Source organism: Semicossyphus pulcher, unplaced genomic scaffold, assembly GCF_022749685.1.
Source record: "Semicossyphus pulcher isolate SPU_LCO1_2020_fin unplaced genomic scaffold, fSemPul1.0.p SCAF_27, whole genome shotgun sequence".
In the NCBI taxonomy this organism is placed as follows: Eukaryota; Metazoa; Chordata; class Actinopteri; order Labriformes; family Labridae; genus Semicossyphus; species Semicossyphus pulcher.
This window is the reverse complement of record NW_027211701.1, coordinates 3,209,930-3,234,565: the sequence shown is the minus strand read 5'-3', so window position 1 is coordinate 3,234,565 and position 24,636 is coordinate 3,209,930. Positions and strand designations below refer to the sequence as shown.

Sequence of the window (24,636 nt, the reverse complement as noted above, 5' to 3'; positions counted from 1 at the left end):
CTCAAGAATGGGGCAGAAAAAAATGGCCAAAAACATTCTTTCCTAGACATCGTATTACAGTGAAGTTGACCTTTCATTTTATCCTATCATCCTGTTTAAAATGTTCCGTCATGGTTAGCACATAAATTCTTGAGTTAAGGCCAAAAACATTAGGAAAATGTTTTGAGAGGTGACCGTGACCTTTGACCTCAACCCATCCATCCATTATCTTCTGCTAATCCGGTGGCAGCAGGCTAAGCAAGGTGACCCAGGCGTCCCTTTCCCCAGCAACGTTTTCCAGCTCCTCCTGGGGGATTCCGAGGCGTTCCCAGGCCAGGTGGGATATATAATCCCTCCAGCAAGCTCTGGGTCTGCCCCAGGGGCTGCTCCCAATTGGACGTGCCTGGAAAACCTCCAAAGGGAGGCGCCCAGGAGGCATCCTAATCAGATGTCCGAACCACCTCGACTGGCTTCTTTTGATATGACGGAGTAGCAGCTTTACTCCGAGCTCCCCCCGGATGTCTGAACTCCTTACTCTCTCTCTAAGGCTGAGCCCAGACACCCTGCAGAGGAAACTAATTTCGGCCGCTTGTATCCGCGACCTCATTCTTTCAGTCACTACCCAAAGCTCATGACCAGAGGTGAGGGTTGGATCGTAGATAGACCGGTAAATCAAAAGCTTTGCCTCCAGGCTCAGCTCCCTCTTCAACACGACGGTCTGGTACAACGCCTGGCAGCGTGGACCTTTGATCACCAAATTCAAGCCAGTTCTTCTTTGAGTCAAAGTGGATGTTTGTGCGAAGATTGAAGATCTTCCCTCCTGGCATTCATGCGATACCGCATTCACAAGACTGGGACATACACACAGGAAACACAAAAACATGACGCCTCCTGTCACGGCTGTCGGCGGCACAATAAAACAAAACATTTCCTATGAGACATTTTAATGAGCTTTAATTTTCTTTGAAGAACATTCATCCATCCATCAGAAATGGCTGATAGCTGCTTTAATGAAATTCCCACTACAAAATTGAGCAACATGTTGGTTTTTTTTTTATTCCTTACACATTCGTCTTTTAGCAGAAGGAAAACAAGACAAGAGAAAAAATAGAAATCATCACAAAAATAAACTGCAATCCACTCTATTTCAATATTTAAAATAAAAATCTCCAATAAACTGTGGAGTGAAGAACCCTTTTCATAACACTGTCTCTATCACTCCATAATTATTATTATAAAGACATTTACAAACTGAACACAGTAATGGTTAAACAAAATGTCATGATGAGAGGTTGGCAAGAAAACAACATAGAATGGAGTCCTGTGTCTTTTTGTCCTTAAGCACAAATATCTTGTTTACAATTCATGATGTATCGCAGTTTATACTTTACACATCACCGTGTCACGTTAAATGTGACATTACAGAAACCAACTGTTCATAGAGAGACTGTTGGTTCACAACTTGAGACATGTACAGACTCTGAATCCAGTGTTGATGAAGGAAGGCTGGTGGAGGAAGGTGGGAAGACATGTGACGGACCAGTTTTTACACGACTGTGAGCAGGTAAAAAAAAAAGAGGCAGCTTGATTTTATGGAGACCAAATATGTTACATATCAAATAAGATGATGTTCAATAATTATATGAATAAATACAGACAAAATATAGATTCAGGAGATTAAGAGAAATAATAATGCTGTATAATTAATTCAATTTCTTGTTATTTTAAAAACTATCCACAACATAATGTTGTGTCTGTATGGGCGGATTGTATGATCTCATGTGATTAAATAGGACAGGAGTCTGCAGCCATGCTAGCGGCTCTACTTCAGTACAGAACTCAGTCAGCATGTCCACAAAGACAGTGCTAACATGCTATTTAGCAGGTAGTCTAAAATGTTTATCATATCAGGTGGTCCATCTGTTCATTCATGCTGTACACTTTATTTGGTCTGTTGTGTATTTACGATACATTGTTCACTTAACTTATTAGTTCTGTACATATTTTTTTAGGATACACTTGTTTACTCATTTATTTTTATATGCCCTTTATTGTAATTGTTGCGCTATCCACATTGCTGCTGTGACACTGTAAATTTCCCCGTTGTGGGACGAATAAAAGATTATCTTAGATCTCCTTAACTCAAAACATCAAAGGGAAAACTGCCGAGAGGAAAAGCCAGTTAGAAGGATTCAACTTCTGTACATCACTGGAAGGGTGCATACAAACGTAATGTCAAAGGACATCAGAAGATCCCGGAAATCATGAGGGTTCATGAACTGTACGCCATAATTGTGTGTATGGATAGCCTTTCGAGGAAATAACCACCATGATGTCCTCTACTGGTTTGTGGTCTAGTGGTCAAGTTGGCTGCGTCCAATGAACCGGTGCGACCAATAAACCAGTATGAAATGCAGAGAGAGGTATTGTATGGTGTTACAGACGGTGGCGCTAAAATCTAGCTAAAGCTTTGTACCGGACATGCGCCGTCATGATCGCCAGAGCAGCTACCACCCTCACAACAATCACAACAAGCTCTACTACCGCACCGTTAGATCGCAGGACTGCAAACTCGACATGGTGAAAACATATGGTAGGCTATAATTTCTGTGTTTTTAATGTGTTTCAAGTGAAAATAAATTCAAATAATATTTAAATAACTTAATACACACATTTTTTTTAATGAATAGCCATTTTTTCCCGCTCTGGGATAACCCCCAAAAACAGACTGCGTCTTATATTCTGAATTTTTACGGTACATATTTTGTCTGCATGTATTCATATGATTATGTATTTTGTCATCTATTGTTTATATGATAATAGTAAAATTCAGTCTTTATTCTCTATTACAATTCATGGCAGATGATAAAAGTTTGAACAATTGAATCAAATGGATGATAAAGGAAACTAATATTAAGTTAACCTCTTCAGCCGTGTTATTTACATCAATCTGTTTGCACCATCTTTACTCTGAACAACTCTTACTCATCTCCATGACCTATAATTGTACATTCATACAAACATATATACATCACTGGATTGGAGGAAATGATTGAAAGCTGTACAGTTCAAAAACTGTTTAAATAAGAATTTAATATTTGCCTTTTTTTTTTTTACTTGAATGTGAAATATTTGCACTTACAATCCCTGCTGAAGATGTTTTTTCTCTGCTGACTTGAAGAGCTACCTTTGTTGTCGTGCTTTAAGACTCATGCTTGTTTTATAGTTTTCTTAAAAATATAGATATTTTTTTGAATCAAAAAGCTGAATGAATTTTGTCATCGAATGAACCTCGTAGCTTTTCTGTGGTCTATTCAAGAGCTGAACTGGTGTTTGCCTGCAGTGATTTCACCCTGCATCTCGCCTTACAGGGATTCCAGACAGTCACTTTCAAATATCCAGGATTTTATTATTATTATTTTTGAATAGGTATTACTTGTAAAAATAGTTTTTGTTTAATTTTCCAAAACACCCTTTTTATAAATGATTATAATTGTTTTGAGAGAGTACCCCTTCAGAAGCCTGTTTGGGCTCTACATTGTCCTACCTCTATGGATGTCTGTGTTTTCATATACATATGGTAATATTTTGATTGCTAATACTGGGGCTGTTTTGTTGAAGGACAATAAAATTACCACCAAAATTAATAAATATATTATATCCGTCTTGTCAAGTGCTCTCTATCATGGTGTGATTGGTCCGTTTGTACAATATGAGGATAAGATGTGTTAAAGCTTTGGCAGCAGACATAAACAATCTCCGTGAAGAAGCTCAGAGAAAACACTGATGAAAGTCACCATCACCATATGTCAACATTGATCGATACGGATGATATCTGACATTCGTAAATACTTCTTTTTTTGTGTGCGATGTAGCATTTCATTCAGTAGATATGTAAATACTGTCCCACCCCCAAACAAGAAGAAATCTTAGTACTTTAAAGAGGGATTCCACTGTTTTTAAACCTTTTATATATTTTTGGGTCTAAATGACTAAAAGGTACAACATTTTTGGATATGCTCCAGTGGTTGCTTCTGCCATTACAGCTTTAATACATGCTATATGTACATGCCAAAATGGCTGTCACATGATCTTTGACGGCAAGGGCCTGTGTCCACTAACTGTGCTTTTTGCACCAACAGCGTATTCTCTATACAAAACCAGTGCAGTTCAGCGTTTTCAGAACAAAAACTCCCTCAGCGTCAGCTGTTTTTTGTTGCTGCGCTCACAGCACTCTCAGTTGAAAATAGTTCAACTTTTGGAACACCGCCGCTCTCGTCAATGTCACTTCTCCCTCCATGCTGCTAACGCCAGGAAGGTTCCTCTACATCTTTTTTATGTTTTCTTTGTTAAATTTCCTTGAATAAAAGCAAGTATTAAGCAAACAGAGGCTCTGAAAATTGAGGTTTTGGGCCCTGGCAGCACAGAAAAACACGTAGTGGACACAGGCCTTAAATGCACCTGTTCAAATTATGTCAACAAAAAGAGCTTTCTTTATTCACATTGTTACTCTAAGAGTCTGAAACTTTGCAGAAAGGATCCCTACAGAGATAGACCTTATTGTAAAAGAGTAACATGCTTTTTGCAAACTCTTAACAGCCGTTAACATCACTTTCTACACAGCAACCAGACTCCATTGACAAAACCCTTGATTTTAACTCTCAGAACCTGGGTGTTGCTTGTGTACCACTGCCACGATACGTTAGTCTTCTTGTATTATTGTGAGTTACAAAAATACTGTGTTACATCAAAACTAACTAAAGTCACAGAATAACACAAACTAACTAACCGATCGAAGCAGCGCTCGATCAGCAACATCTGTCTTCTTATAATGGAGTCTGGTGGCTTACAACAGAGCAGTGTAGTGGCTATTTCTGGGTAAAAATACGGGGATCTTACCGTTACAGAAAGTTTTATTTTGGTACGGATACTTAAGTTAGAAACTTAGAAGAACAATGTGAGTCTGCTAGTGACAAAAACAAGCATCTTTAGAGGCCTACAGCAATCACACTGCTGCAATTACAGCCTGTTTCACGGCTGCCAGCTGAAGCAATCTACTGGCAAAATCACAAAGCTTTTGTTCCCATTAGGCATTTACACCCTGAAATATGTAACAATATAGCCCAGGTTTAAAAACACCTTAATCGCCCTTGAAGTCTGCGTAGATATTTCATAACCTGGTGGCTGAAGGTCAGTCTCACAGTTCAACCATAAAGGAAAAGAAATCAGGAACTCAATCAAATGATCCTTCATCAGTTCTCTAATTAAAACGTCAGCCTGTGATAGCTGACCTCTGTGCGCAAACTCTGATGAACTAATTAAAAGCTGATGAACTAATTAAACCAAAAAAACTTTATAACACAGTTTCCCTGTGCTGTAATTGTCATAGCATGTACATACAAAATGAAACACTGTGACCGATCATCCATCATTTCCCTGACCTTGACTCCTTGGATGGATTCAGGGGGAGTTGATGGAGAAAAGTTAATGTTACCCTTATTCAAGTGCTCTTTGTAGAAAATGTTATTATACAAGTCATTGTTTCTCATATCCTTTTGCAAAAGTGTGAACTATAAGTGCAGACGTATGGCAGATATAAATTAAAGCTGAATGCAATGAGGTTACCATCTGAGACGAGTATAAGCATGATAATTACAGGTTGATCCAGTGAATATGTGTGTAGATAGTCCCATGACAAACAGGAAGTCCTGAATAGTAAGTCCCTAACTGTATATGTTAAACCACTTCAAACAAGCATGATACCTGCAAAAACCAAACACCTCAGCCCTGTGCCGCAGCACTCACTGCGTACTATAAAAATGTTAACCTGACCGAGGTCTCCTCATCTCCGGTGTCCCTTCTGCTTCTTGTTCCTCGCAGGCGTCCTGATGGGCTGACTGGCGGCTCCGTTTTCCAGAGGACCACGAACTGGAGCTGCTGGTGGCGAGGTCGGAGAGAAAAGATCCGGTTCTCCGTCGATGCTGGATTTGAAGGGTCCGGCTGGGGAAAATTTCAGAGGACTGAAAGAAAGAGACAAAAAAAAAAAGACGGAATAGTTGTAAGAAATCTAAAATGCTTCAAAAGAAGGAACATAAATATATTTATTATTTATTTAACACGCAGCTGGCAGCTATTTTAGATTTCATCTCAGTCTTTAGATGAAAATGCTGATTAGTTTTAGTTATATTTTAGTCATTTTTACCATTTACACTTTTAGTCAATAAAAAGTCATCTCATGTTAGTCATTACGTTCAGTCAAAACGTTGTCTCGCTTTAAACTAAATCATTCAACCTAATACAGGTTCAATCTGCTGTAAAGTGCCGCCCTTTCATTAATTATTTCCTGGCGATGTTCTCCAAGGGTAATATAGATCCTCAGCTGAGGTGTATGTATATGGAACTTCTGTAACGCAACATTAAGCCAATGTAATGTAAAGCCACAGAACGAAGCCGTTCAGTTACAGTAGCACATGCTGCACATTGTTCTCTTGGCTTATTTGCAGCAGCAGCGTTGGTTTTTACAGTAAAACTTTATTATTTATTATTAGTTATCCCCCCAGAATTTTTTGTGCAGTTCCAACATTTCTATAAAATTAATATTCAAAAAGACGCACATTTAGAACATCGTTCGGACGACTACATTGACCATTGGAAATTCACATTTTAAGCAATAGCCTGTGATTTCTCTGAGACAGTCGCTGCCCCTCCACTTGGTTTTGTTTTGGTCAGTTGCTTACTGTTTACTATCTTTGAACACACCTACAAACTACAAGCATGCCTTTTCCACTAGTAGCAAATAGGATAGCTTCCAATGGGGACAAATCTAATACCCAAAGCATGTTTCCGTGAATAACAACTAATGCTGTACTTCAACAAATGACAGATGAGAAGTGCCATGGACTTTTGTGAGTGAGTGGCCAACCGTCAGAAAATGTATTATGAAATACACAGATTTGTTAAACTCAGACATACATCTGTTCTCTCTCCTTATCATACCTTATCATGTGGCTTCACTATATTATATTTTGTCTGCTATATTTTTATCAATAGATGGTATTCATGTCATTTTGCATGCAATATAGGTCTAAACACCAGCAGACAAAATTCAATCTGCAGCAACAATTCAAAAGTAGCCCTATTCCGAGGGAAATCCGCAAACCTGGCAACCCTGCACAGACGGGAGCGCTTCTTTGGTACCGGTGTGTGCTGGCTTAATTTTGCTGCAACCAAGTGTACACTTGGAAGGAGTGTCACATACTTATGTTTCCTTAACAAATGGAAATAAATTGAAAAAAATAAGTGAAATAACAGGAGACAGATTAGTTGACAGGGTGCAGATATGAGGACATATTTTGTATTTTGGGGGGGGGGGGGCAGATTGGTATTTTCTCAGTATTGGGTGGGACACGACTAGGCTAATTAAGTTTGATTTTAGGATCTGGTCTAGCCTTGTATTATTTGCTTTTTCTGTTTATTGACTTTTTTTAGACGTTTTTTTTTTTGTCTTTGTCTTAATAATTGTCAACAGATAAGAAAATTTGAGAACAGTTGTGTAGTTAAACAAATACAAACTTTATGTATCTGTAATTGTGAGTGTGTGTTACCTGATGGGTGTGCGTGGGCTGCTGTTGTGTCGGCGTACAGGTCGTGTTCGGGGTTCAAATGAGAAGCCTTCCTTTAGACTCTCCAGGACAGATGGAGCCACGTAGGTGAAACCCTGATGGAAACAATCATTCCTTCAAGTCAGACAAATAAAGATGGATGATATTCCTATCTTCTTTATTAAAACTTTAAAGTTTACACGTTTTAGTGTGTAAATAATTATTAGGTACAAACAGTTTAACTAATAGTGTGCCAAAAGTGTCTGACAACATTACAGCAACTATACCTACATTTTATTTACTCTGTTTTCCCGTGATAACGAGTTAATTTCCGGTTGTTTTCTCGAGATCTCGACTTATTTATCTCATTATGTCACAAAACTGTAACTTGATGATCATAACTCGTATCCCCAGAGTTGCAAAAGCATAAAACAAACAGGCTAAACTTACCTCATTAATGTGGGCAATGGCAGCATGGCATGTCCTGGTATGTAATATCACAGTGACCAGCCTGTTGTTTGGTTTTTTAGATCGCCGGAAAAAATACCGTTATCATGACAAAAAAAGCTTTGTTATCTCGAGACAATGAGATCAATTAATCTGCTATAATAGAAAAAACAGCGTTGTTATCTCGAGATAAGATAAGTGAGCCAAGATCCTGAGAAAACAACTGGAAAACTATCACAGGAAAACTGAGTAAATAATATGTATGCATGCCCACTTATGGCTTCCGTACAACACAGCGTTTACATTAAGGGTGGGAACACGATAACTATCATATCACGATACACCTATTCTGTGATAATTGATAAATTGCAAGACAGTCGTAAAGTGGAACATCACGTTATCTGACTAACTTCTTCGGCCAAGTAATTTCCTTTAAAGTTCACCTCATGAAGTAGTGAAGGGAAGAGTAGAAAATCGTATGGAAATCTGTTTAGAGCGCCATATATTTGAAAATTAAAATATCGATATTTGTCCCACCCCTAGTTTACATAGCTCTCTTTTAAGACTCCAGTGACAAAAACAAATAAAGTAATAAAGAAAGCGAAAGAAAAGAGCCTTTTTTTTCCTTCCTAAGAGGTAAAATTACTGTTTTTATTCCTCTCTATATACAGATTCTGTAGGCAGGGACGTGAGGGGTGGTAAGTGTTCTGGTTTCCGTTTGTAGTACGCTTGTAGTCCGAGTAATATTGAGCAATCACCTATCAGCAGGCTGCGGCATATGAAGGAAAAACAGTCCGTGAGGAGAGCAAAAGCAGGCGGAGCGTAATGCACCATAATGACATCCCAGCTCCCATCTGGCGATGATTTAGCTTCTTATTAATCTCAATAAACAGACATCTGCATGCTAACAGCTAACAATTTGTTCAGGATCAAAAATTCTTGAGAAAACTTGAGTTAAATTCCCTTGACGCTGTGTCACAAAAGCCGTTCAGCGTTTCAGATTTCCCGACTTCCTTGAATGCATCAAAAATGATCGCTCCGACCTCCGTTAAACAAACGAGCATTTTAAAAGTAGTTTTCTTCTCCTCTTGAGGACAGACCTGACAAAGCTTCATTGTTACTTTTTACTAATCTGCATCATGATGTTGAAATTAAAGCGAAGGTGAGACCCGTTAATTCAAGTCAGTCACAAGAAAAAGCATTTTTTTTTCTGTTAACAAAGCAGCACGTGGAAAAGGCAGTCTTGACTGGGAGTCGTTTATCGCTAACCGCTGGCTACACACCCAGCATGTTCACCGTTGTCCCCAGAGGCTATATCGTCGTTGTCAGACTATAGCCGATGGTATCAGAGATTGTTTTTATGTCCACGGAGTTTGAATGTTTGATTTGAAGATAGCGATGTAACCACTGTTTCTGGTTTCAAAGAAAAGGTGTGTTACTCTTTCACACAAAGGTCGACCCCTGTCAGGATCTTCTCTGTAATGTTGTCAGACACTTGGAATAACAGCTTGATTGGAGGTCGTGATCGGGCACTCCATTCAGTTTTAACTGTTGTATCCTGTTTCGTGGCTCCCAGCTGAATTTACTGGAGCTATTCCAAATGGTTTGAACATAGAAGCCATCTACATCCCAAAACACGTGAAATATGACCAGGCCCAAAAATATAGGAATTCCCCTTTCATTGTTTTTGTTACGGTGGTAAAAGAGAGGACAGATGCGCACTTAGCAACTGACTGATTACTGGAGCTGAAACTGAGGTTTTCATTTGCAAAGACTTGAGAGTATAAATTATATCTCACAGCGAAGGCGAGCTCTGCACTGTGGCTGAGTGTCGTATCATCTGGACTGTCCACCGGTGTCTGTCGGGTAAATCTGGTGTCAAACTGGCTCACATCCTCGTCCGAATGCTACAGAGGAGAGAAAACAGAGGCAGCAGAAAAGTTAGAGACAATAAAACAGTGATTGAGAGATTTACTAAGGTGCATAGTCTGTACATAGATATGAAGCTGTGTGAATGTGTGAATGTGTTACACTGAGCGCAAAATGACAGCTGATGACCTACCAGCTGCGGCTTGTACGGAGGCTCCATTCTCTTGTTCAGCAGGTCATCCCAGCTGATGTGTTTGAAGAACGGGTGTTTCTGAAGTGGAACAGATGGGCTAGTTTACATATTTTCAGGTCAAGTTGACATGAACATTAATCTCTTAACACCGGGGGAATATCTCTTATATATCATTACTTATTTTTCTTTTAATCATAGGTTGCTTTATTTCTTTACTTTCCCCTTCCTACTACATGCTTGAGGCCACTGTACATATTACGTTTATAAGTCAAGTTTCTTGCTGTCTTCCTCCTTGACAGAGTTATATAAAGTCTCCATATTCTGTGAGCTCAGAAAAGCTTGCATGTTGACAAAAAGCATAGAAAAAGCTACATTTGAAGAAATACAGATGTATGTATGAGCTAGGCCACAGATCTCATGTATTTTTGCTTATCCATTTAAAGGGAAACCCTGATAGTCACAGCAGGGAGAAGCTTACATGGCTACTTGTTTTTTCTCTATAGGAGGATGTGGGAGGGTGGAAGTATTACAGAAGTTTCTTACCTGGACATCAGCACAGTCTGCTTGACTGGAGCCAAGTCTTTGGGCTGGATTTTTCTTCAGTAGCTGGAAAACAAATTGAGAGTAGTGTATGTAACTATAAAGACTGATGTTTGTGAGCTGAAGTGTTTAAGTTGCTGTAGCTGTAATGGCTGCAACATCATCCTTGAAGTCAGTGGTCCAAGTGCCAACATCACATAAAAGAGTGCGTTTGTTTTTTGTCAGAGACAAGCTCAAATTTTTATTTTAAGTGTAAAAACAACATTAAAAAAGTGTCATATCTGCAGGGATCCTTTCCCTAAAGAGTAAGATGCTTTTTTCCCTAAACAGTAAGATGCTTTTTTAATATTGCTCTCTTCAAAGCCACCAGACTCCATTTACAAAAACAGTCATTTTACCTTGCAGAACACAAGAGTGGATTATCTAATGCCGCCTCAATTGATTAGTGTTTCTGTGTTACTGGGTGTTACACAAGTATTGTGTTGGATCCTAACTACCCGTTTAAAACACCTAAGTCTCACAGTAACTCAAAATAACTAACCGATTGAGGCATCCATAGACAGGCAACTCAATTGTTCTGAGAAGTAAAATGACTGCTTTTGTCAATGTAGTCTGGTGGTTGTAAGGAGTGCAGTGTTACCTTGGTTTCTCATTTAAAAAAAGCATCTTACTCTTTAACCAAAAGCACAAAGTTTTGATGTTGCATACCTGCAAATTCCATCAAAATTCAACCAATTGGAGCAACTTTTTCCAACCTTGCAATTTTGGCCAATTTTGGCCAACATCATCCTATTTCCCCAAGCCTGTGAAGCTACTTACGTCAGCAAACTCACTTCTTTGATATTTAAGTCAAAATACTGATCCCCTGAGGTCTGCAATGTTGTACGAACATCGGAGGACATCTTTTAGGGTTTCTTTACAATGTTTTGAACGCTGCATGCTATAGACGTATTCTTTTTTTTTTAGCTGTGAAGCAGACAGCTGTGTTGCGATAAAGAGGCTCTGATGTGATCGTCTCTCTTTCATGAGCTTCCTAACCTGGCCTCCGCCTACAGTGTCTTTAAGGAGACTCTATACAGTGAATCTATAATAATAAATCTAATACTTGATGTCTTGTTGTGATCATTTATCCATGTTTACATGTTGAAAACTGTTAGCCGTCCACTTAGCCACTTCCTGATGCCTTGTGTTGACTAATCAGTCTGTGTTCTTAACTTTCCACCTACCAGAGGCTCTGTAACTGGTGTTTGTGCAGCGCTGATCTCAAAGAGTGTTTGTCCAGTGAGATAGTAATCCCCCTCTTTTCAATTGTTTTATAATGCCACAGCAGCCGAAATAACAGGTAGCACAGTGTAAATGTAATAAATAAAGCGTCAATTCTACAGCATTGAATGCGCTTTAGTTTCCTTTTACACCTTTTTTGGCATCTTGACACGGAAATTGACCGAAAATGATGTCAGAAGACAAACAATTCGCTCAGTCTGTTGTTGGCTTTGTTGGCAGTGACTGTGTGATGTGTTTAACATTGCAACTTTCTTAAAAAGCTGCTGCAAATTGGGCATTTTTGGTCGCAACAATTACAGAAAAAGCCTGTGAAATTCTGGAGGGACCTAAATTAGTCTATTTTTGAGGGGATCTTTTCTCTAACATTGCCATAGACTTAAAATAAGTATCGGAGCAATACAGCGGCAAAAAACAAGACCTTCTTGCGGACATCCTTTGATAAGGAGCATTTGCCCACAGGAGCAATTTTGTTCATCTAGGCCCAAAAATATGTTAAAAAAAATAAAGGGCTCGGGTTTAAAGACACCAGAATTCCCCTTTAAAGAGGATTACTCTGCAGGGTTAAGGGAGCTGTCTTAAATTCATCTCATTATTGCTGTTCACCTTGTGGAAAGATGAGCTGTGGTGACCTTTTGCAGACTCAAACATCACCACATTCATAATTATCTGAATTCCTAGCATTCATATTGCTTTAGTTTGTTGTGTGGTCAAAGATTTCCACATGATGGAAAAAATGAGTATAAGTGCACATTTGGCTCTTGATGGGAAAACTATATAAATGGTGGTTATGAGGAAGAAAAGGAATTACCCAACAGTTTAAACACTGTCACAAAGGTTTCATTGAGAATGGAAGCCTCACAGATAAAGGTCAATGACTCATAAGTGCAAAACACAAAGAGCTTTGAGATATTGAGTGCATCTGGTCACAAGTACAAAATGTTTCTCCAGCCAAACACGTGAAAGCAGAATTTAAACAAAAGCTACATTTGGACATCATCTATGTCAGTTTGTTATGCGTGTGTGTGTGTGCGTGTGTGTTGTACTGTACCTTCTTGATGAGGTCCCTGGCGTCGATGGTCAGGTATGGGGGCAGATTGAGTTTACACTTTAAAATCTTATCAATGGTCTTCTTCCTGTTTTCAGCTGTGAATGGAGGCTGGTGGAGAAACACCGGAGGGAGTCAGCAGTTAATAAAGTGAACCGACTGATGATGCTTCATCATTTTACAGGAATATGAGGTTTGGGCACTATTTGGACACAATATATCCAACGGGAATTGCCAAAAGTTGTTACAATTATTAGTATGGCGCAGGATAAAGGACAAAATTAAGATTATTGAGAGGCTGAAGGAGGCTATATCTTTTCCCAAGCCAGTCACTGATCTGGCCAATGATAAGCCAGCGCAGGTAACTGAGAAGCCGCCTATTCATTTGACCAGGGGCCGCAAGTAATGCATCTAACATAGCAACCCATTGGGTCGGCTACTGGCTGGGCTGGGCTGGTCATTAGCTTCCGAGGCTAGCGACAAGCACGCCAAAGCTAGCACCCCATTGGATCGGCTGGTTTCGGTTTCTGTTGCTTGATTTTTGTTAGCCGAGACTCCTTTTGAATTTCTTTCTTTCTCCTTTTCTCAATTAAACAGTTGCATTTGAGGCACTTTTGAGCCTGTGTTGTATCTTTAATGTATTGATATAGTTATACAGTTCATACAGTTATGCATGTAATTAAAATGGATGTTAAGAAAAATAAACAAGTATTTCATATGTTTGCATTCAGCAATTTTGCTAAATCAATGGATCTGAACCCGGGGGTCACGAGGTAATTTCAGGGGGTCGCCAGAGGATTGTTGAGAATAAACAAAATAATATATTTTATATAAAATAACACATTCTATACTGTTTTTTTTTTTTTACATAACATCACCGGTGCCAGTGATATTATTTGCCATAGAATAGATTGTATTTAGTGTGTTTGTGAGAGTGTTTATGCACATTTATTTATTGAATTTGAATATCTGTAAAAATAACATTAAAAAATTCAGACAAACAAAGCAAAAACGCCATACTTTCTATAAAGACTCCAAAAAAACTAAAGTCTGTTTGAAAAGGCAGCAGGATAAAGCTTTTAAATAACATCATTTCAGTCGAGGCCGAAGCATTCAAAATAACACCAAGGAATACAGAGATCTAGCCAATCAACAAAATTATATAAATAACACAAGATACACAGTGAAAGTGATGTTAGTCCAGTTTAGCCCTTTGTTCTTCTGTTCTGTATCTGTTCAATGTTAGTTTTGAAGACTTGTTTAAACTTGCTGAATGTTTTACATGTTTTCATTTCTTCACTGCAGCTGTTCCACAGATAAAGCTCCTTTGTTGTAAGAAGTTTAGCATTGGTTCTAAGTACTTGTTTTTTAATATATACGTTCCTCTGATATTGTGTTTAGTTTCCCTCTGCTAAAAAAAACCTCTGGATTGGTAGCTTGTTTTGCAGATGAGTTCTGATCGGACACAAAACAAGATCTGTCATTAGTATCAAGCTTAACCAAGCAGTTTTAAAAGAATTAACTGATTGATATTAGGCAACATGCCTTTAAATGGAAGTCTGTCAAAAACTGAGTGAACAGACAGATTTATTACAGGGAAATGTTCCGAATGAACTGATAGAAACAGAATAGTGGTAAACACAACGTCCTGTAAACTGCCTGTCAGCACCAGTGTCCGGTCGCACTTGAAACTGTTTGTTGCTTGTGTTGTATTAACTCTTGTAACACATGAGAAAGCAGTTCTTAAACTAAGGCCTGAGGCCATAAGGCTATAGACTCTGTTTTTATACATGTTAATAGAACCAGTTACCTCAGTACAATATAGGAATGTATTTCTACCTATTATCATTATTTTAAGCCTAAAGCAGACATGTTTATTATCACTATTTAAATTGTTAAAGCTAATCTTAAAGTTGCTTGATTCCAACTGCTATAATTATCATATCAGTCATACTTAAATTATCATCATTATAGCAACTAATGGTAATAATAGACCAGTTGACTTTAACTGTTGTTGCTCTCTTTGTTCGTCTCTATTTTATCTATAATCTATTATTGTATTATTCTGGGGGGGACTCGGAAAGGTTAAGAACCACTCTGCTAAGCAACTAACAGAGGCCACAAGATGGCAGTATTGTCTACAGTGCAATAAAAAGGGTTGGGAAATCCTACAATGAGCCGACTCTAGAGGATTGTCAAGATGCACTTTGCAGTCATTTAACAGCTCTAAGTGTTAAATGTCTTGCAATGGGAGGCATTAAATCACCCAGGCTCTTCTCAGGTTTTGTTTTTCTTTGACTCACAGGTGAGTCTTATTTCAACCCTCATCTATTGTCATCAGCTTTGGGTGCTGGCCAAAAGATTGAGATCACTGCTAAAGCAACTCAGATGAGATTCTAACTAGGGCTGGGTATCGATATGGATTTCTCAATTCGATTGTTTTTTTTTTTTTTGTTAACGCTATTTCTTAAAGTTACAAGTATCAATGCACCTCTAACCTGGTGCATTATCAGAATTTTTAATGTTTACAGTAAGAATTGACCCCAAATAAGTAATACATAGAGTCCATCGGCAATCACTGATGTTGCCACAGTAGGTGCAGTAAACAAGTCCGGGCACGTCTCCCTCGCTGCCGTGTTTCGGGGGGATGCGCTGAGTTGTGCTGCGTTCAGGGGCACTCAGAAACAGTGACAGAGTAATATATATTTGTAAAGATGGATCTCGGGATTTATGAATCGATATTGGGTCATTGAAATGAGAATCGATTCAAATCGAAAAATCAATTTTTTTTAAACCCAGCCCTAATTCTAACCAGTGGAGGCTCCAGCAGCTTCCCCTGCCGTCCTTTAGAGGTGGTAGCAAGTACTTTAACCCACAAATATCAGTTTAAATGAAAAACTAACACAGCATGCTTCCTCATGATTAAAAAAAACATTCTCTCAAATAGTTCTAACTTACTGATCCGGTCATCATATCGTACATCAGGGCCCCCAGACTCCACCAGTCCACTGCTCTGTTGTGACCTGACCTGGTCAGGATCTCTGGAGCCCTAGCAGAGAAGACAAAACACGCAAACACAGGAATTTAAACAGGGCTGCTAACTTAGATTTTTAAAGCTTTTTCATATCTTTCACCCCATTTGTCTACTCTTGTTGTAAAAACAATCCATTGATAAACTACCATTAATCAGAACTCAGATGAAATGCCTATAACTGGAACAAGACAGAGAGCACATGTCAGCCCATTTTTAGCTAACCTGCACAGGCTCCTAGAATCTTATAGGTTTGATTTTAAAGTTATTTTAATTGTTTAAAAGGCTCTTTGTAGGGTCCCAGGTCTTTGTTGTTATATACGTAAAACTCTGTGTACAAGACTCACTTTTAATAGATTTTGGGATGCGTCCTATGTACCGGGGCGACCAATATACCAGTACAAAGTACAGAGGTATTTTATTGTGTTACGGTATTTTACCCAGACGACGACGCTATAATCTAGCCAAAATTTCATCACGGACCCACCATCATGATTGCCAGTGCAGCTGCCGTCCACACAAAAATCAACGTTACCGTAGGCTGAGCTCAACTACCGCACCGTGGGCCATCAGGATAGCAAACTCCACATGGCAAAAACAATTTCTGTGTTTTGAAAATGTTTCAAATGAAAATAAATTGAAATAGTGTTGAAATAACTTGTATACAAGTTTTTATTAATAAATATCTATAGATACCCCCAAAAACGGATTGCATCATATATTCTGTTGCGACTTATATTCTGAAATGTATGGTAATTCTGTACCATAACTATAGAGCTCTCTACCTAATGCATTAACAAATTCAAACTCTGTCCATTTTTAGTGATTGAAAACATATTAAATAAACTTTGCCTTTAACTACCTGACCCCTTCCTTTGTTTTCACATCTTTTACATTTTATATTATTGTTGGTATTCCTTGCAGTGGGGCCAGTATGTGCTTCTCTCTTGAGTCATGTATTGAATATTCGTGTCTGAAAGCCAAACACATTCACTTTCCACACATTTTTGCAGGGAGGCAAAGTGCTGGTGTTAGCAAATATCTCTGACTGCTTGAAAAAAATATGTATTAAAATTCAAATTATGTATACTGAAATACAATGTTTGAAATAGGGCTGCACAATACTGTAAAAAAGTGATATTGATATTTGATAATCATTTGTTCTGTGATATTTATATAAAAAACTACAGGAAATTATACCAGATAATCGCAGTGCGTTTTCATGTCCATATAAACAATTAACGATCATATTTTTTTTTATTATTTGGGACTTTTAAGTCTATTTACTTCTAACAAAACAAAAAACCCTCTCCTACTTTTACCGCTCTTAGTTCAGGCTCTGACAACCTGCATGAAAAAGTAGAGAGCATTCAGGTGGAGCGACACGTTTCTTTACAAAGTAAATACAAACAGCTGCAGTTGTGTTACTTATACGGTATGTCATCAAAGGTATGTTTATTCAGCATGTTCAGCTCGATGACGGTAACTTTTGGAAATGAAAGCTCCTACTCCTATGCCGTGTGTGCGCTGCAGGCGTAGCCGCTAAGTAAACACCCTGTCGGCTCCGTTACCAGCCTGTACATGTAGCCTGTTGATAACTAGGGCCGGGTTTAAAAAAATTGATGTTTCCGATTTGTATCGATTCTCATTTGAATGACCCAATATCGATTCACAAATCCCGAGATCGCTCTTTAAAAATATGTAAAAACGTGTCCGATAACTCACGTTTCTGAGCGGCCCTGAATGCAGCATGACTCAGCGCATCCCCCCAATACACAGCAGTGAGGGAGACATGCCCGGACTTGTTTACTGCACCTACTGCAGAGACATCGCCGACTGACTCTTTTTATCGTGTGTGCAACCATGAATATGTAAGTTAGTTTTGCACTGATGTTTATGTTGCTCTCTGTTAGCGTCGGCTTTGGCCGTGAGTGTATTTTCAGCACTCTGTTATACAGCATGCCTACCCCCATAATCTCGAGGCCAAATCTCGTGCAAGTTGAACCCCAGTTCGTTTAATCAAAACCATGTCAATGTCATGACCAATCATGTTAAATAAAAAGGTATCTTAGGTAACTTATTTGGGGTCAATTCTTATTGTAAACATAAAAATGTTGCACCATAATAATGCACCAGGTTAGAGGTGCATTGACATTGTAACTGAAATACCCCTAACCAAATCAATATCGAATCGGCACCTTGTGAATCAGAATCAAATCGAGAAATCCTTATCGATATCCAGCCCTACTGATAATGGCAATACACACACTGAAAAGGCGCCCAGGCATAACTAAGTGCCTGCCTTGATCATCCCACTGACATGACCTGTGACAGCAGCAGCGTCGCAAGCTTGTTTACAGTTTACAGGCATGTGACACACTTCACAGTTCACTCTGTGCTCTTGTGAAGAGCCGCACTGATGTGATCTTAGACGGACATTTGTTGTAGATTAGAGATAAAAACAAGAAAATGGCGAGTACTCCTTTTGCACCTAGTTGCAGTTAATTCGCACATCCTGCTATGTGACTATTGCACATGCGCACGTCGCAATTGCGATGGTTAAACGATTTATCGTGCAGGCCTAGTATGAAATACACAAAAATCTACAACTTGCGTTACACAACTCTAATGTTCACAAGTTTATAAATTATAAAACTTTCTGTATCTTATTTAACAGGATGAGTCGACACATTGTCATTCCTTTTAAAGTGTTAATGGAGAGAGAAAAAAGCAACCAGATTCACATGTGGAGACAAATGACTTAAAACTCTAGAGAGTAACCTTGTGGCAGTGTGTGTGTGTGTATTCATCTCAGAGTGAGTGTAGTGTTACCCACATGTACTCTATAGTGCCACAGAAGGTGTGAGTGACAGATCCATCATGAATCGATTCCTTACAGAGGCCAAAGTCTGTCAGCTTGATGTGTCCTTTAAAAAGAACAAACAGATTGAAGTAACAGTATTCAAGCTTCATATGTAAGTTAGTCAGAAAGAGGAAATTGCGTAATTTAGTTAAACCACAGTGCAAATCAGGAAACAAACCAACCACATGGTGCTCACATTTTTTGAGGCATTCAAAAGTGGTTTATTCTAAAAGGGAAATGCGATCAAAGATGAGATCAAGACTCAAAAAAATATTACAGACTAGACTGAACTCTGAAAGCCAAACCACTCACATCCATTTATGACCTTTATACAATTTGTCATGGTTAAATGTCTTACGTTGAACAACCTTTGCCTTTAGTTTGGGTTATTTTTTATCATTATTTTGCATGTGCTGTTTTACCTTGGTGATTAAGCATGATGTTTTCCGGTTTGAGGTCCCTGTAAATGATCCCGTTTGAGTGGAGGTGACCGAGGGCCAGTGTGATCTCTCCTAGATAGAAACTACACACAGACAAACATTATTTGAGTACATGATAAAACAGAACAAACACAAAAAATGCAAGTGTGGGGCGACTAAGGAATGGAAGTTATTCATGCCTTGGCCTGGGCTCAGACAACAGGAGGTTTACGCCTATGTATTCTTGTTTTGGTGAAGGCGAATGTGGTCTGGGAACTTGGTTGGTACTGATGTTCAGCGCTTATTATCTGGTATAACAGGGGTTTATAGTTTCAGTCCTAAACCTCCCAAACAGTTCCCAACGGAATTAGCGTGTTGACGCGGGTTTTTCAGACCTGGGAAGACCAGCTTATAGATGCCGATTGTCTCTTTCCCATTACCAGTGGACTATACTCCTTTCAGTCTCTTTTCTGCTGCATCACCGTCTGATGTCACAAACGCGCCCAAGACGGCACAGACAAATTTGGAATGATATTCGGGCACTGCTTGGACGGAGACGGGCGAAATTTGTAGCTAAAATGACAAGGAGTCTTAGAAGTCCCGACGGAGCATAGCATCGCGCCGGAAATGGGGCGGAGATTAGCGTGTCGACACGGGTTTTGTGTTCCCATCAATGGCAAACTCAGCAAAAAAGCCGGGTGTTAGTGGGTTTTTTGACCAGTGGGAAAACGGCATTACAGACTAATCAAGGCGTAGCCCTTCAAGCAGCGTTCCCAGGACACACACATTAACCTTAAAATTGTGTGTATGTTTGAGATTAGAGGGCAGATTCTGTTAGTCCTCATTTGTGTGATGCAAACTGATTAATGTAGTGTGAACTGATTCCTAACTACAAGTGATGCAAATGAGTGAGCAAGTGAACATAGCGTAGTTTAAGTTTTTCTTAATCAGCATGTCCTAACCTGCTCCGTGTGACAGAAATGGAGCATTATTAAAAAAGACACACATCTGCAGAGGGAGAATCACAAGACACCAAAAAACTACCTCATCCCCTCACAGAGCTTCGGCATCACTTGTATATCTGCACAGTTTTTGTGCCACATCCACAATTATTTGCTCGCTCGCTGTATGTTGGGAAGAGGTGTAAGCCTGGCTGAAGTTTTAAAAAAAATATTTGCAGCTGCTTTTCCAGACCTTGTGTGTGAATTTACCTGCAATACTGTATTAGTACTTACCTTGCAGTGTCCTCCATGAAGATGCCTTCCTTCTCTAGCTGCATGAATAATTCTCCTCCTGGTGATAAACAAAAGCACAGATGGATTAGTTGTTGCAGGAGTTTCATTTCTCTATTCATCTCTTTTTATCTCCCTCCAACTCTCCTGATCAAACAACCTTTAGGCGATAGAAGGAAGGAAAAGGGGATCTGACAAGGTGTGTGTATAAGCACTTAAGTTGTTTTTTAATCTGCACATCCATCAGTCCATCCTTCAATATCTTACCGCTCAGGCACTCCAGTATGAGGTAGAGTTTTCCCCCAGTCTGAAAGGCGTAGAGCAGATCCACGATGAACGGGTGTCTCACAGTCTCCAGGATCTCCCGCTCTGCTCGTGTATGGGCCGTGTCTTTAGCATTGCAGACTATCTTAGCCTAAAGACAAATGAACAAGACAACATGAGCCCAGTACAGTGTTCAAAAATACAAAGGAGTAGAGAAAGAGAAAGGAGGGGATAAAAGGTGGGTCGAAAAAGAAAACGAAAGAACAAATGGAAATAGATGAACTACTTTGTTTTATCCTACAATTTGTGTCTTCAGTTGTGGTTGGACCGAAAGCTCTGTGGATTTGCTTCACATTAATCAAAGAAGTTTGACTACTAGAGGACAGTTTGATGAGCTGTTAGCTAGGATCAGTACCAAGATTTCTTAGATGAACACCAACTATCGGGGTTCTGTTTCAGCTGTGGAGTGCCTGTCAATCTGCCTCAGGGGAAATTTAATTGTAATAAATGGACTGAAAGGACACCAAAATACTACATGAGAGTCAAAAGTCAAGCTTTGTGAGGGCTGTCTAAAAGTCGAGACAAGCTAAAAACTTGTAAAATAACTGTTGTTGTTCGGATCGACCATTTCTGATGCAAGTCAGGATGTCAGCAGAATCTCGAAATCTGCTAAATAGCACCACCAGAATTTTTCTGTCATCTTTGCATCTTCTTTACAGGAATTATTGCCACGTGGAAAATTAGCTTTGCTTTCTGTAAAAACACCTTAAGGACGAGACTGTGGGCTATGACAAAGTACCTTTTTCAGGACCTTCATGGCAAATATCTTCCCCGTCTGACCACCTTGAACCTTCCTCACCTGGAAAACCTGAAAGTGAATATTAGACAACTTTTGTTTATATATATCAGACATTATCTTCTAAACAGTTATTATCCTGGAAATATCATTGATAGTATGATAGTAACACATCATGATCAGTAGGTTGTTCGCTGATTATTTTCTTCTGCTCAATCGAGTTAAGCTGAATACATCCTAATGCACAATTAAAAGCAAATATTACATCATACTGTGGTTAGTGGAAAGCAGAAGAGTGTAAACATTCAAAGTGAAGATCAGATCATCTTAATAAAGTGTATATGTCAAAACACACACACACACACACACACACACACACACACACACACCTTGCCATATGCTCCTTTTCCCAGCACAGTGAGAAGCTCAAAGCAGTCAGGACCGACTCTCTCACTGTCTCTGTTGACACTCTCGCTGGTCAACTCCACCTCCTCTGTCTGGACACTGTGAGGAGCACAACACAGAAATGTAGCTGCATTAATAAACATTCACTTACGTACTATATCAGCATCTATGTTTTAGATTTAAGGCAACTCCAACGTACTTCTCGGGTTCTGTCACAGTGAAGTCACAGTCATCATCCTACACGGTGGAAAGGAAAGACAATTAGGCACATTAACTGTTTTTACAGGTTAGCTGAGGTATTAACTGGTCAGCAGTCTTATTAATGATTGTGGAGAATACATACCTCTGTATCACTGATGTCCTCGGTCTCCAAGTCTATGTCGAACACTCCTGCCATGCTGAAACAGAGATTTTACATCGATTTTATGTCTGCCTGTTGTTTTCCATTAAACCAAAGGCTCATTAACACTTTCACCTCAATGAGGAATTTAGCATTACTGTGCAGCTATGTATCTAACTCATCTTCTGAGTAGAGCTGAGTGTTATTGTAAAATACAAGATACCAGTACCAATGCCAGTTCCTCTAATGTGATACCAATACCAACAGAGTGCTGCATTCGATATCCATCATGTAAACGGAAGCAATCAGTTGGCTTAAATGACACCACCAAGCCTCCTCATCCAAATCATTTCTACATGAATACTTTTTGAAATTGTTCATACAGAAATATATACAGATACATCTACTGTTTTACTGATTTGTAAGTGTGGTGATCAAACAGATTCCAGTTATTCCAGTATGCTTCATCTGACTGACATTTCCTATTCTGATCAAGCAGAGTTTAGTATTTCCTATTTTATTGGAAGACCTTCTATGATTTTTTGAAGAGCGTACTAAAGCCCTGTGAAAATCTGCCATCAACTGACCCAGCCAAGAAATGTCGAGATTAAACACAACACATCAAACCAACCTACTGTACCTGATTGTTGAAAACATTACATACTCAAATTATTTGGTCAACCCCACACCAATCATAAGCAAAGCCTCCACCAAACCTCAAAGCTGCAACTTAAGGGTTATGACAGACCTTGACAACCCTGTATGAAACGTGAAACGTATAGCCTGTGATTAACTCACAGACTATACGTCTCATGTTATGTAACTAAAGGTACGGACGTCTCGGTATCAAATGCTTTGAAAGCGCTAGCTTAACTTTTGATGTTAGCATGCTAATTAGTCAGATGGCAACCAAAACAACGTGTGAGTAAATAGAGACGCAGATGTAGTGGTGAAATTAGACTGCTATATATGCCCACAATAAGACTGCATGCGTGATAGGGTGCTTCTTTTATCTGCAAAAATACCCCACTGGTTAAAACCGGCTGACTACAGCAAATCTGAGCAAACATCACGTTAACAGCTGGTTTGACAGGTAGCTAGCGAGCAAACAAACATGCTAATGCTAGCTAGGGGTTTTACCTGTGAACGCTCCTTCGTACAAAAGCTCCTTTATTTTTAAAAATCTCAGTCCGCAGTCAAACAGCCGTGGCCGTCATTGCTCTTGATACACTTTTCGTTAACTAACCGGCACCAACACACAGAGCCTGTTTAGGTTCCCTTCATGCCACAGCATGAACGCTCCGCGCTGTTGCTGTCGTCGCGGGGTGGACCTTTAACCCGCTACGTCATCAGGAGGTCCTGAGAAGAAAAACATTAACAGCTGGTAGACATCTGGCGCCTGATAATAATAATAATAATAATAAGTTTGCACGAAAAGCGAAATGTCATACAATTTCATCACATTTTTACATCGATTTTCACCTGTCGTCGCTGTATCATACGTTTCCGTTTTCGAAAATACTTTTACATCCGGTGATAGGGGTAGTTAACAAGGGCTTGATGAAAGATAACTTTCCAACACCGTTTAGATATCATTGCGTTACAGCCTATCCTTCCTATGCAATCTATTTATATATCACACTACAATATACAGCTAAGTACAGAAGAAGATATGTTACAGCATTTTGTCCGTTATCTCTTAATTTTCAACAAAATAGTGAGACATTTTGCTCTCTCAGGTCAAAATGTGGCTTTGGATTAAATGTTGATTGTGGTTCCTACTTCCTCTGAAGTCACCCCACACTAGATGCAAACAGCATTCAAACTTCAGCAGATAAATCTGTCTGTTCTCGTAAAAAACAGTGTTGAACAATTCAGGGTTTTACAGGTTTTTAATGTGTAAATTCGAGTTAATGTTTTGTTACCAGTCTTTTGTAATGGATCTCTTCATGCAGGTTCATAGGAACACTTGAAATAAACATTAAACAATTAAATATTTGTAATACACTTGGATGTTATCTGTGTGAACATTACATGGAAATATGTGTTCCAGCAAAATGCCACAGTGACTAAACTTTGGTTGGATAAAGAGACAGCAACACATTTAATGTTAAAGTACCCACTCGATAACAACCATTATGTTTTATATCTAAATAAATGTGTCCAATGCATGCGTTTGTATTTTAGGGTTAATTTTGCCTTTTTCTATTTGTTATGTTAGATAGCAAGTGGTTTAATGTTCACGTTAGCTGTTTTCTTACTAAAGCTCAAATATCATTAGCTGACAATAATCGCCACCTTAAAGTGGTGGAGGGGTTTGCGTGGCTT

At 39.1% G+C, this 24,636-nt stretch overlaps 1 protein-coding gene across 1 annotated transcript; it reads right to left on the bottom strand.

The window, feature by feature from the left end:
- Positions 1-906: 906 nt before the first annotated feature.
- Positions 907-23,629, bottom strand: LOC138604841 (ribosomal protein S6 kinase beta-2-like). Its single transcript, XM_069676853.1, has 16 exons — positions 23,449-23,629; positions 22,312-22,366; positions 22,168-22,205; positions 21,953-22,067; positions 21,567-21,635; positions 20,771-20,918; positions 20,507-20,564; positions 19,275-19,375; positions 18,826-18,916; positions 15,917-16,007; positions 12,962-13,069; positions 10,633-10,695; positions 10,090-10,167; positions 9,827-9,934; positions 7,584-7,696; positions 907-5,999 (listed from the first exon to the last, which is right to left on the bottom strand). Exons 2-16 carry the CDS (start codon positions 22,363-22,365, stop codon positions 5,822-5,824), a joined length of 1,413 nt encoding a protein of 470 aa, XP_069532954.1. The 5' UTR covers position 22,366; positions 23,449-23,629; the 3' UTR covers positions 907-5,821.
- Positions 23,630-24,636: the final 1,007 nt, after the last annotated feature.